The following is a 13,294-nucleotide window of genomic DNA, read 5'->3' as shown; positions in this document are numbered from 1 at the left end:
GAATGAAGATTTGGAGAGTTATTTCTTAGATTTGTTTTTATTATTATTAGGCCTGTTGCTATCTTAAGTAGATTAAATTGATTTGAAATAAATATAATAGTTGGATTATTTTCATTAAAGATACATAGAGATTGTCTTTAGGGTCTATAGAAAGGGGAGTGGTATAGGAGGTAGCCATTCCAATTTTTCCAAGGTATATGTTTTCCTAACTATTTTATGAGAAGAAGTTTGATATCAATAAAGTTATTTCTCCCTCTCTACTCAAATATTCTTGTGGGTGCACTCTTGTCCATTTCTTTGCAATTCGGATGTCATGATCTCATTGACTCGATGACTAGGTTGCACCAGTAGAGCCCAAATTGAACCAATAGTATGGTTTATAAATGGTTTTGGGTATAACCCAAATAGCAGTAGTAATATGGTGTATGAATGATTTCCATGGTTTAGCAAAGGTTTACACGTTGGGCTCTACCTTGGAATTTTAGATGTTTCGAATGGTTTAAGTTAGCTTCTATATTTGAAGTCAAGTTAAAGCAAGTTTCCAAATTAGCTGGTTAGCAATTTACCTTAGTTATCTCAACTAGCTATGTTTCTCAACCAAGGAATGTTTTTTGTTGGTTTATGAGACATCTCCAATAACAATGTGCCAACCGCTCCCAAGCCCAATTAAAGGATTAGGGTTGATGTCTAGTGGTAAAGCAATCAGGATTCATAAAGCTGGCCATAAAAAGTTGGGATGAAGACACGGTGATGGTGATTGTTTTAGTTTGCTTATAAATTAGATTGGTTGCTGGAGAAGATCTAGAAGACCTTTGGCCATAGAGAAGTTTTACATTTATTTAAGAATTTTATGAAATCTTAGTTTGCTAGTTGGGAGCAGTTTTTTACAATTAAAAAGTTGGGTCTTAGAGTAGTATACATAGTTATAAATATACGTTTAGGAAAAGTTGTGTCAGAGATGAAAGGGCAGCCCCTATAATGCATTATTCTCTGCTTTTGTGTATGGAATTATTTTTGGCAATTGTGGAATCCATTGAAAGAGATTACATCTTGTTTTCTCTATCCCGTATTTCAAAAGTTGCTTACCAACCAAAACTCAAAACTGCTCCTCAGCATAGATTGAAGGATTCAATAAGAAGTAAATCATATTAAGTATTAACAAAAGTGAATCATATCAACAATGTTTTTTCTTTGATAGTAGGGTGACTCAAAGACATGAAACTAAATATGTAGAAAAAAGAAGGCATACAGCTCCAATGTGATGCTTAGCCGGTGATGATATTGCAGTTTCCTCGAGTCCGGACCATGCTTTAGGATCTATCTCTAGGAACCTGCAAGTTGATGATTGGTATTTGGTACATCATAGAAGAAAAATGTGACAAAAAAATGTCTTAACCAATTGATTTGGATGCTGAGGGAACCGTGACTCATCACATCCCGATGTGGCTCACATGTGAGAGATCCAAGCCGCTTGTCATGGGGGTCCCACCATGTACATCCACTCATTTGGAAGGTCACATGTGCATTCATTGTGGACCTCAGACCAATCAGATTCAATCCTGCATTGCATTTATCCACCACATGGCCCACATGATGAATGGACCGATCAAATTTTCTGGCCAGACACAGCAGGGCCCACCTGATGAGCAGATTTTATTTCAGACGCAACATGTTGACGCATGTGAGCCATAGGTCCCATAAAATCCACCCAATGAACGTTCTCAAATGCCCACTCGATGAACGAGCGTGCATTAACATCTTACCCAGGATCAGCTTACCAAGAGAAAAACTTCAAAACACAGGCACTTGAAATTACTGAGAAATTGCATGCCTGGCATGCAAGCAAGTCAAATTGAATTGCTCAAATTATGGTTCCCATTTTAGATGTATCATCATCGTCATCATCTGAGCCTTTTCCCAACTAATTGGGGTCGGATACATGAATCCTTTTCCACCATTACACGCGATCAAGGGCCATAACTTCGGTTACACCATAGGTCATTAAGTCTTTTCTTACTGCCTCCACCCACGTCCGTATGGGCCTTCCTCTTGCCCTTTTAGAGCTCCATTTTGGATGTATCATGAACCATAAATTGCACTAATTTGATTATCTCCGTCAGATTTGTGGACAGCTATTAGACGGTTAAAACTGAAAACTATCCAATGATCTTATTTCAACCAGTGTTTTAAATAGCAAATAGTGTAGCGTAACATTCACCCCTCTGAAGCGTGAGGCGAAAGCTACATAGCAGGTAGCATAAATTCTAGATTTTTAATTAAGGTTGCACTTGGCTGCACCAATTTCATGATTTCTGCACCAAATTAGACCGATTAATAATGAAATTTAACAAAATTTCATGATATTTTGTGCAACCAAACGCAACCCAAAGTAATAGGAGAGGGCAATGATTAAGTATAAAGGTAAAGAACGAGCAACGAAATTGATTTAATACTGCTAGTATATGATTTCACTAAAAGCATTGAAAAGATTAAAAAATTAGAAAAATGTAACAAATCAATGAAAATATTAATTGATTTTAATATTGCGATTAAAAATAACTTGTAATGGGAGCTATTTAGTGTGTAGCATAGTTTATGGAGCGTGTAGCATCTGCAAATTATCACGTAGCGTAGGCTATAAGCTATTTTTATTAGCTACCTAGCGTGAACGCTACAATTTCTGAGTGCCAGTGTATCAAGCATCATACGCTACCTGAGTATCATATAACTCCACGTTAACCAAACTACGCACTAAAACCACGTGCCCTAATTTCAAGAACCGAATTATTCAAGCGCCATTATAGAAAAATAAAAAAATAAAAAAATTGAACTTTTGGAGAAGATGACGAAGGATTAGAAGGAGACCGGAAAACAGGACGAAGAAGGCAGTGGCTTGGATGAGTCCATAGCTGGGATTCTTCAGGTACGGAATCCTCTTTGCTGAAGGCTTCATTGCCGCTGTCTCCGTGAGATAGGAGAGATGAGGAACCGAACGGTCGGAACTGGTGGATTTGGGCTTGGCGAAGGGCGAGAGCGAAAAGTGCTCCCGCTGCATATCTGTGTGTGGGCGACAGTGTGCCAATTTTCATTCCACGCTGCCACTAAAGAAGAAGCAGCAGTAGGTGAGGAGAAGAAGCGCCTACGGACGTTCTATCTGCTCTGAAGATGGCGAGAATTTGTGTTTGTTCTTCACAAGCTGGATTGGAGAAAACGTCTTCCCTTGCTAGAAATCTGGAAAGCAGTCGAGATTGAAATTTCTTCTTCTTTTATTATTTTTTTTAATGTGAAAGACTTTGGAATTGGGATTTGAGTTGATGAATGAGAGAGGATGGGAGGAGGGCTGACGGTTCCTGACTTGTTATAACAGCCATTGGGTGGGCCCCGCCGTGTACCAGGCCCCAGATTTTCAAGAGAAAGTTCGGTACGGTGGCGGAGTGTGGGGAGCGGATTACGTGAGACCCCGGATCTACATTGGGGTGAGACACTTGACTGTGGGGCTAACAGTGATGTATGTGCGTTAAATCCACACCGTCCAACCATTTTGAAAGCTCATTTTAATATATTATCCCAAAAATGAAGATGATTCAATTATTGCGTGGACCATACCATAAGGAAACAGTCTTGATTGAATCCTCACCGTTAAAAACCTCATGGATTCCATCGGGATGTTTATTTTCCATCCAACCTCTTAATAAGGTCACAAACATCTGGATGAAGAGAGCACACAATATCATCTTGATCGGAAGCTTTTGTAGCCCACAGTCAGGGGCCTCACCCACCTTGGTGGATCCGGGGTCTCACCTAATCCGCCCCCGGATTGTGATGGATGATACGCAGGGAGCTGATTCGGTCAAGGGGCGCGGATTGGCTGCTACCCCTGCTTCTCTCAGCTCCAAACAGGTTGGGTCTCTGAGGGGACCACCGTGATGTATTGGTTTATCCCAACTTTCCATCCATTTGGCTATTATGTTAGGGTATAAACTCAAAAATCAGGTAGATCCAATGCTTAAGTGTGGTACACTGTAGGGAGCAGTAGCAATAACCATGTCCGGTATTAAAACCTTTCTAGGGCTCACCATGATATTTATTTACCATTCAATTTATCCATAAGCCAACTTTTTTAGGGCTCATTATGATGTTTAGTTGCCATCCAACTGATTCATAAGTTAACATAAATTGGATGAAGGAAAAATATAAATATCAACTTGATTCAAAACTCCTAAAGCTGCTAAGAAGTTTTACTGGAGGGAGTTTAATACCCATTCTGAGGTGTACTTGAGCCTTGGATATGCCTCATTTTGGGTTTACTTTTAGGATCAGACGACGCCAATTTGTTGATGCAAAAAACTGTTGTGTCCTCTTCCCACGTCCTACCACCTGCACAAAAAGGAGACAAGAGAGACCCTAGCTCAAGCTGGGGAACCTCTAATGCTAAAGTCAGCGATAAGACTGTGCAAGAGAAGGGTTTTTGAGAGAGTTTTCTGCGTACCTTTTACCGTAGAGATTTCCTATTCTTATAGGAATGGGAGGGTCCCGTTGTGTAGGGATTCTCTTCTGAGCATCTCGGATATTTGATTTAGTTGTAATCTGTTTATGGATTTTGCCCGATCCTGAGATCTTCAGAGCCGAGAATCCTTTCACACATTTTCGAGACGGTATTTGTGTTTACACCGTTTTTTCGTTGCTCGGCTCGGCCTTAACCGACTTTGGTAATAAACGAGTCTCGGCTGGCTGTAAGGATGGGGCTTTTCGCCTTCTGTCGGATGAAATAGAGTCGGTCTATAACCGATATCCTTTCTTAATCTGATAGCTGACGTTGTAACCGACTTAATATGAGGCGGTTTTATGGTCAGTTAGGAGAGTACTTCTAGCGTTTGGGCCTTAATCGGTCCCTTTAGACATTATTGTCTCGTTATCCGAGTCAACTTTATGTGTCTTATGTATTTTGCCTAAGACTCATGACTTTGTAGACCTCGGTTGGAGTTCGTTCCTCACCTTCCGAGCTAAGTCTCTCCAGGAGGCATTTGATTCTCTTGCCTCGGTCAGGCTTATTGCCTCGGAATCCCGGGCAGTGTCAATAGAGTTGGTCCATTCCATAACCAGGTCTCCAGACTTGTCATATTTTTCCCCAACAGTGAGCCCCCTTACTCCTTGCGTTGACTGCATAAACGCTAAGGAGTAGAGTTTTGGATCGGCTTGAACCGGAGACCGATGTTATGATCGGACATTTAATGCTCCTTACGTCATCCTCAACAGGCATCAATTCGTTACCCGAGGCCGCACGTGTGAGCAACCGTCGGAGCGCCTTTCCGGCTTGTAAGCGCTGGATGCGTGGCAAGTACGGTTCTTTCGTCAGTCGGCGTGCGCCACGTGTCAGGAGGGGGATTCGAAACAGTCTTCGATTTGACTCCTCATTAAATGTCACTGCCACGTGGCACAACTATAAAAGGAGGAGCGGGACGCCCTTTCCCTTTTTTCGTGCGTTTGCTCTCTCCTCTCCCAATCCTGTTTTCCATGTTCCTATTTTCTCCACCATTTCCATCTTTGTTTTCATTTTTGCATCGACGTTCGCATACTTTTCGCCTCTCCGGTGAGTTTTAACTCTCTCCCTCCCCTTTATTTTTAAATTTCACAGTAATGCGAGGTTCTCAGATCCCCCGGGAAGGAGCCTCCGGTGATGAGGGCGAAGCGGGACATTTTTGAAATGTCTTAGAATCGCTCTCACTACTGACAGAGATGGCGATCGGTGCCAATGAAGCTTTCCAGTACTCTAAGAGAGTATCTAAGACTTCAGCGGAGCGTCCTGCTTCGGTAGGTCCTTATGGAGGTATGTCACTGGTGACAGCCTCTAGGAGACCTAATCCTCCTGGAGACGACATGGGGGAGGAGGATGAGGAGATTGAGGGAACCACTGGGTCGGTTCCCACTAGGAGGTCGGCATAAGTTGTTAAATCGGCTGCCGAGGAAGGGGAGGTCACCGAGGAAGGGGAGGCTAGAGACGAGCAAAGGAGTCCGGTCCCTTCGGTCTTAACTGAGGCGGACTTGGATAAGATTAGAGTCAGGTATTATGTCTCGGACTCGGTCATCTTTCATCTTCCTCTGTCGAATGAGTTGCCCGACCATCCTCCTGTTGGGATGGTTACGATTTTTCAAGTCGCTCTGCAGTGCGGCTTGTGTCTGCCCCTTCAACCCATTGCTCAGGATTTTCTTCCCGACTCCAAATCGCTCCCAGGCAGATAGTTCTGAATGGGTGGAGGAACTTGTTCAGGTGCTCAGTGTTGTGGGCTGAGACAGAACAACCCCCACTGACCATTGACGAGTTTCTCTTCCTGTATTAAGTACGGCCAAACCCTCAACAACCCGGTTGGTGCTTTTTATGCACTTGCCGGAACAAGGGCGATCCTTTGATAATCGACCCTCCTAACTCCAACAAGCATTGGAGAGAGAGATGGCTCTGGGCATGTGGTCACTGGGAGACTGCTGAGTCAGGGCTCTTCGAGCCTCGCGTTCCTCAGGCGTTCTCCGAAGCAGGTGACTCGGTGTGTCCTTTCTTTGTCATTCTTTGCTATGATACTTTTGAGTTTGACCGAATGCGTTTTGCAGATATCCCCAAGAAAAGGCCGAAGCTAGAAGCCGACACTCTAGCTCGGATCAAGGATTTGAGGGCGTTAAGTCCGATAGTTTGGTCTTGGAAGGTTCTTCTTTAGCTCGAGCGCCTTCTTCTCTCGGGTTTGGACTCAACTGTGACAGGTACTTTCTGTAATCTTAATTCATTTCCTTGAATTTTGTCTAATTCTATGCCTCTACTGCTGCAGAGATGGCTGAGGCTCATCCCCTACTAAAACCTGCTTCCAAAATGAAGGCCCCTCCGAGGTTGGCACTTCTGTTGGAGACTCGGCCTTCGAAGAAGCTAAAGGCGGCTCCAAAGGCCAAGGGGCCAGCCGCTGTGGTCATCCCGACAGTGGTCGTACTCTCTGACCCGGAAGAAAGGGCAGAGGAGACAGACGCGACAGCTGCCAAGGCTCAGGTGACTCCTGAGCCAGGACCCATCGTAAAGCAGGTCTTGGAGTAGAGAGGAGAGACCTTTGGAGGGGAGATGACTCAACAGGAGTTTTCACCCTTCCAGCGGGCCACGACGGACATGGTCCCTCGGGCCATCTCTTATGGGGGCAAGAAAGACTTTCCTGGCCTCTGCAACTCCCTCTCGAGGCGGACTCTCGCTCATGTGACGAAGGTGCTGCTTGAGGTAACGTCTTTGATCTCGTGCTTTTTCTTGAACCCTGCCCTTATCTCGGCGACTTAGTTCTGACCTTGAGTTTTCCTTTTGCAGTTCGCCCCTTGTGTGCTTAGGAGTAGCTTGGATCTTGCCGACGCTGAGAAGCGGGTTGTGGAATTGGAGGCACAGCTCAAAGCTACCATGGCACGGGTTGGCTTGCTATCGGGCAACTTGGGGCTTGCCAGGAAGGCCACCGATGATGCCAAGGCCGAGCGTGCCCATGTAGCCTCGCTATTGAAAGAGGCTCAGGAGGAGAGTCAACGAATCCGTCAGGCTCATGTCTCTTGCAATGAGAGGCTGACTCGGGTCAAAGCTAAGGCCGGGGCAGCCATTGAGCAGGCCAAAGACTAGGCCAAGGATCAAGTCATAAAGGCTTTTCTTAAGTCCCGAGAGTTTTCGGACGAGAGGGATCGCTTGTATCAGGAAGGGTACGCCGAAGTATACGAGTGATGAAGCAATCCTTTCCCGACCTTGATCTCTCGGGATTCGATGATGATGCCGCTGGAGCTGAGGATCTGTAGGCTGAGGCTGCTAAGTTTGCAGACTCGGCGGCTAGTATCGAGGTCGAGCCCGAGACTACACCTGAGGCGACATCAGAGGTTGCTCTGAGCAGCGACAGTAGCTGAATCCGAGCCAGCTCCTGTGTTAGCTCTGATGAACCTTGGGGCTAGTATGGTGTCAAGCACTTCAAGCACACCAACTTTCAAGCACTTTAAGCACACCAGGCTTCAAGGCGAGCTCGAGAGCATCTGCAGTCGAGAGAGGATTTTGCATGTCGCGGCAAACTGTTTTTGCCTTTATTTCTGTTTATTCCTTCTATGTAATGCCAAAGTATGGTCAAATGTAATCTGATGCAACACTTACACCGATGAATGAATATATTTGATTTTTTCTTATTCACTTGACTTAGTTTATATGTTTTTCATTCTTCACTTTTTTTTTATTTTTCCCAAACGCTACAATCGGCCGACTTAAGGATAGTAGATTTTCAGATGCTCAGCATTCCAAAGATGAGGTAGTAATTACCCCGTTAGGTCTTCCAATCAATACATCCCAAGTTGGATGGTCCTTGAGACGACATAGGGTCCTTTCCAATTGGGTCCCAGTGTGCCTGCACTAACTTCTTTTGTGTTTAAGAAAGTTTTTCAGAGGACCATGTCCCCAACTAAAAAACGTCTGACCTTGACTCGGGCGTTGTAGAACCTAGTTATTTGCTGCTGCCGAGCCATCATTAGCAGCCAATCTCTTTCCCTCTGTTCTTCTACGAGATCGAGTTCGAGCGCCAAGAGTTCTTCATTATCTTGCTTATTGAACGAGTTGACCCAGGTTGAAGGCAGTCCTATCTTGACCGGGGTGACAGCCTCCGATCCATACGTGAGGGAGAAGGGAGTCTCTCCCGTGGCAGTTCGAGCGGTGGTTCGGTATGCCCATAATATTTTAGGAAGCTCCTCGGCCCATGCTCCTTTAGCTCGGTCGAGCTTGGTTCAGAGATGTTGTTTTATGATTTTATTGACTGCCTCAACCTGTCCATTTGTCTGAGGATGATGGGGGGATGAATAGACATTCCTAATTCCGAGATTGTCACACATTTCTCGATACTGCCTGTTATCGAACTGTTTTTCGTTATCCGATATAATGATCCGAGGTATTTCGAATTGGCAGATGATGTTTTTCCAGACAAAGTCTGTGATCTTTCATTCGGTTATCTTTGCCATTGGCTCGGCCTCGGCCCACTTTGTGAAATAGTCCACCGCTACAACGAAAAACTTAGTTTGGCCTTTTCCTAAAGGGAACGATCCGATGATGTCGATTCCCCACCGCGCGAATGGCCAAGGGCCGGCCATGGGAGTCAGTTCTTCAGGAGGTTGTCTTGGAATAGCCGTGAATCGCTGGCATTTATCGCAGCTCTAAACATGTTTGCATCCGTCGTGCTGAATGGTCAGCCAATAATATCCTTGACGTAGGACCTTGTGTGCTAGTGATCGTCCTCCTGAGTGGTTTCCGCAAATACCCTCGTGGATCTCCCGCAATGCATAATCAGCCTCATTGGGATTTAGGCATCGTAGAAAGGGAGCGAAAAATCCTTTTTTATACAATATTTCATTGAGTATGGTATAACGAGATGCTCGGATCTTCAGTCGTCGGGCCTCGGCATGATCCTCGGGCAACTCTCCACTGCCGAGATATGTGAAGATCCAATCGAGCCAGGTAGGTTCCAGATCGATTATATGTACGGTCGAGCTAACCGGATCATCGACACTCGGTTTAGCAACGTACTCGATCAGGACGGACCTGGGTATGTCGTCCTCGTCGACAGAGGTAAGTTTTGTCAAAAGGTCAGCTTTAGCATTTTCTATTCGAGATATCCAAGTGACAATACATAGCTGAAAGCCTTCAATCAGCTCTTTGGCTTTTTTCATGTACACTTTCAACTGCTCTTTTCATGTCTGATGCACACTGGTAACCTAATTGACGACTAATTGCGAATCACTGAAGACGTTGAAATGACTCACGCCCAGACTAGCTGTGAGTCGAAGGCCGAGCAACAAGGCTTCATATTCTACTACATTGTTCGATGCTTGAAATCCAAATCTTAAGGCATACTGCACATAGGCTTGATCAGGAGTTTCTAAGACGACTCCTGCTCCGCTTGCCTTAGAGTTGGAAGAGCCATCGACATACAGCTTCCAGGGCTTTGGGTCAGGTAAGGACTCGGAAGAAGTAGCCGTCAATTCATTAATTGATTCATCTCTAAGCTCGGTAGGTAGATTGACCGGTGGTGTCACTTCGGCTATGAAGTCGGCTACAGCCTGTCCCTTTATAGCTATTCTCGACTTGTATTGAATGTCAAATTCACTGAGCTCGATCGCCCACTTTGTTAGTCAGCCGGACGCTTCTGATTTCTGAAGGATCTAGCGTAATGGGAGGTCAGTCATAACGGTGATCGTGTGAGCTTGAAAGTACGGCCGAAGTCGTTGCGAGAAGACGACTAAGACCAAGGCCACCTTCTCCAAAGGTGGGTATCTTGTCTCTACTGGTAACAATGCTTTACCGACGTAATAGACCGGCAGTTGCTTTCCTTCGTGTTCACATATTAAAGTCGAGCTAATAGCTGTGACGGATACGGCCAGGTATAGTAGCAAAGTTTCTCCTGGCTCGAGTTTTGACAAGAGAGGTGGGGATCCAAGATAAGATTTCAATTGCTGAAACGCTACTTCGCACTCTTCCGTCCAATCTAACGTTTGTCGTCCTTTCAACTGTTTGAAGAATGGGAGGCATTTGTCGATAGCTCGGAAGAGAAAATAGTTGAGTGTGGCTACCCGTCCGATTAACCTTTGTACATCTTTGATCGTTCTCAGGGCCTCCATGTCTAGCTGTGCTTTGATTTTCTCTGGGTTTACCTCGATCCCTCGTTGACAGATAAGGAATCCGAGGAACTTTCCCGAGCTTACGTCAAAGACACACTTGCTTGGATTCAACTTCATTTGGAACTCGCGAAGAATTAAGAACATCTATTCTAGATCGGCTATATGATCGGCCGCATGTATACTCTTAACAAGTATGTCATCAATATATACTTCCATGATTCGGCCGATCTGCCAAGCAAACATTTTGTTCACTAATCGCTAATAGGTTACTCCAACGTTCTTTAAACCAAATGGCATCACACGGTAACAATAAAGTCTTTTGTCAGTGACAAATGTAGTCTTAGATTTATCAGATTGATGCATTACAATTTGATTGTATACATAATAAGTATCCATAAAGCTAAGGAGTTCATGCCCTGTCGTGCTATCTACCAGTTGATCGATTCTCAGAAGAGGGAAGCCATCCTTTGGGCAGGCTTTGTTTAGGTCGGTAAAGTCAATACAGACTCGCCACTTTCCATTAGCTTTTTTCACAGGTACGACATTAGCTACCCATTCTTGATAGTATATCTCCTCTATAAATTTGACTTTGAGGAGCTTACTGACCTCTTCTTTAATGATAGCGTACCTTTCAGGGCCGAAGAGACATCTCTTCTATTGGATCGACCTGTAGGTCAGATCAATGTTGAGTCAGTGAGTCATCACTGAAGGATTAATTCCTGGCATGTCTTCATGGCTACATGCGAATACATCAGCGTATCGTCGGAGTAGAGCTATCAATTTGTCTTTCAAAGGAGACTACATAGATGAGCCAATCTGCACTGTTTTGGACTCGTCTGTCTCGACCAAAGGCACCAGGATAAGGTCCTCTACCGGTTGTCCTCGCTCGTGGGTCTCGGTACGAGGATCCAGTGATTTAATCGTGGATACCTCGGCTAGAGCTTTTACGGCTGGGGCATAGCAACGTCTTGCATCTTGTTAGTCGCCTTTAATGATTCCTACTCCCGACTCGGTCAGGAATTTTATGGAAAGGTGATAAGTTGACACTACAACTTGGAAAAGACACAGAGAGGGTCGGCCGAGTATCATATTGTAAACTGACGCTTGATCGACTATTAGAAAGTCGACCATTACTATTGCTTGATGGGGAGGGCTCCCGGCAGTGAGAGGCAACGGAATGACTCCTTCAAGAAGTGTTCGTCCTCCCGACAAGCCGATCAATGGGGTGTGAACCGGCCGCAAAGCTGATCGTTTGATTCACATTTTTTCAAATGCTTGAGTGAACAATACATCTACAGACGACCCTGTATTGACGAGAATGCGGAATACCTTTCGGTTTGCTATAGTTAGCGTGATGACCAATGCATCATCGTGCGGATGATAGATGCCTCGGGCGTTTCATCGGTGAAGGATATGCAATATCTCTCCCTTTTCTTATCCTTCGGGGGCCAAGACAGGATCAGGATTTCGGACTTGGGTCGACTGATGTTCCTGACATGATTTTTTCGAGCATTGTTTGAGTCACCCCCACCTTGGGGACCACCTATAATTGTTTGAATTTTCTCAGTGGGTCGGTTATTACCCTAACGTTTGTCTGTTGTCTCAGTTCTCTCGACGTGCTCTCTGAGTTAGCCTTTTCGGATGAGCCTCTCGATTTTTTCTTTTAAGTGATAACAATCACTTGTATTGTAGTCATGATCGCGATGGTAATGACAATATTTATCCTTACTCCGTCGGTTCGGATTGCCTCGGAGTTTATTCAGTCAATTGACGAATCCTTCACACTTAATTTCCAACAACACCTGCTCTTGTGGTTTATTGAGTGGAGTGTATGTCGAAAACTTGTGATCGGGTCGCTTACCCGACCTACGCTCATCACGTGCCCGATCTTCCTTATGCTTCTTTCCACCGGCCGAGTCAACTTCATTTTTTGCTGACTCTTTGGTCAAGATTTTTGCATTCTGGGCAGCTTCACACATGATTCGGGTTTCCTTGGCATCTGTATACTTTATCCGACCGGGCCATGAATTTAGCCAAAGTCAGGAGCGGATTTTTGTCCAGGGACGCTAAGAACGGCTTGTCCCTAACGCCTTGCATGATCGAGTTAAGGGCTATTTCGTCTGAATGCTTCCGAACTTAAAGCGACTCAAAGTTGAAACGCTTAATAAAATCTTTTAGTAGTTATCTCTCCTTCTGAACTATGTTGTTTAGATGCGCAGGCGGATTCAGTTTCTTTTTCCCACCAATGAAATTAGTGAGGAAGGTGTCACCGAGTTCCATGAATGAGCTGATGGACTTCGATTTTAACTGTTTGAACCAAAGTCGAGCTACGTCGACCAGAGTAAGAAAGAAGGCTCGGCATATCACGACATCTAAGGCGTCATGCAGTTACATATATGTTATGAAGGATTCAATGTGCTCGGTCGGATCAGTCTTACCGATGAAGGGTATAATCCGCAGGAGACAGAATCGTTCAGGCAACTGAGCTTGCATTATTTTTTCTATGAACGGAGATGCTTTTGCCTCGGGCCTTGTCTGGTGTGCATCATGACCTTGTTTTATGTCTGCAATCTCTTCTCGTACTTCCCTCCTAAAGTCTTAGAGGCAAGCTTTTCAAGGCTCGTCACTTTCTGCAGTCCCCTCAACCTGA

The 13,294-nt window shown here is 44.8% G+C and overlaps 1 protein-coding gene across 2 annotated transcripts in view; it reads right to left on the bottom strand.

The window, feature by feature from the left end:
* The window catches only part of LOC131243395 (uncharacterized), a 75,565-nt gene extending 72,201 nt beyond the window's left edge, over window positions 1–3,364 (bottom strand). The window contains exons 1-2 of one of the 2 annotated variants that reach the window (XM_058242731.1): window positions 2,866–3,364; window positions 1,250–1,331 (exon numbers count right to left, since the gene is read on the bottom strand). In XM_058242731.1, the coding sequence (XP_058098714.1) occupies window positions 1,250–1,331; window positions 2,866–3,089 (306 nt within the window). In that variant the 5' untranslated portion in view covers window positions 3,090–3,364. The remainder of the gene's footprint in view (window positions 1–1,249; window positions 1,332–2,865) is intronic. The other variant, XM_058242733.1, reaches the window with a different exon arrangement.
* Window positions 3,365–13,294: the final 9,930 nt, after the last annotated feature.

Source organism: Magnolia sinica, chromosome 4 (genome assembly GCF_029962835.1).
Source record: "Magnolia sinica isolate HGM2019 chromosome 4, MsV1, whole genome shotgun sequence".
NCBI classification, from domain to species: domain Eukaryota; kingdom Viridiplantae; phylum Streptophyta; class Magnoliopsida; order Magnoliales; family Magnoliaceae; genus Magnolia; species Magnolia sinica.
This window is presented reverse-complemented; position numbering and strand designations above follow the sequence as displayed.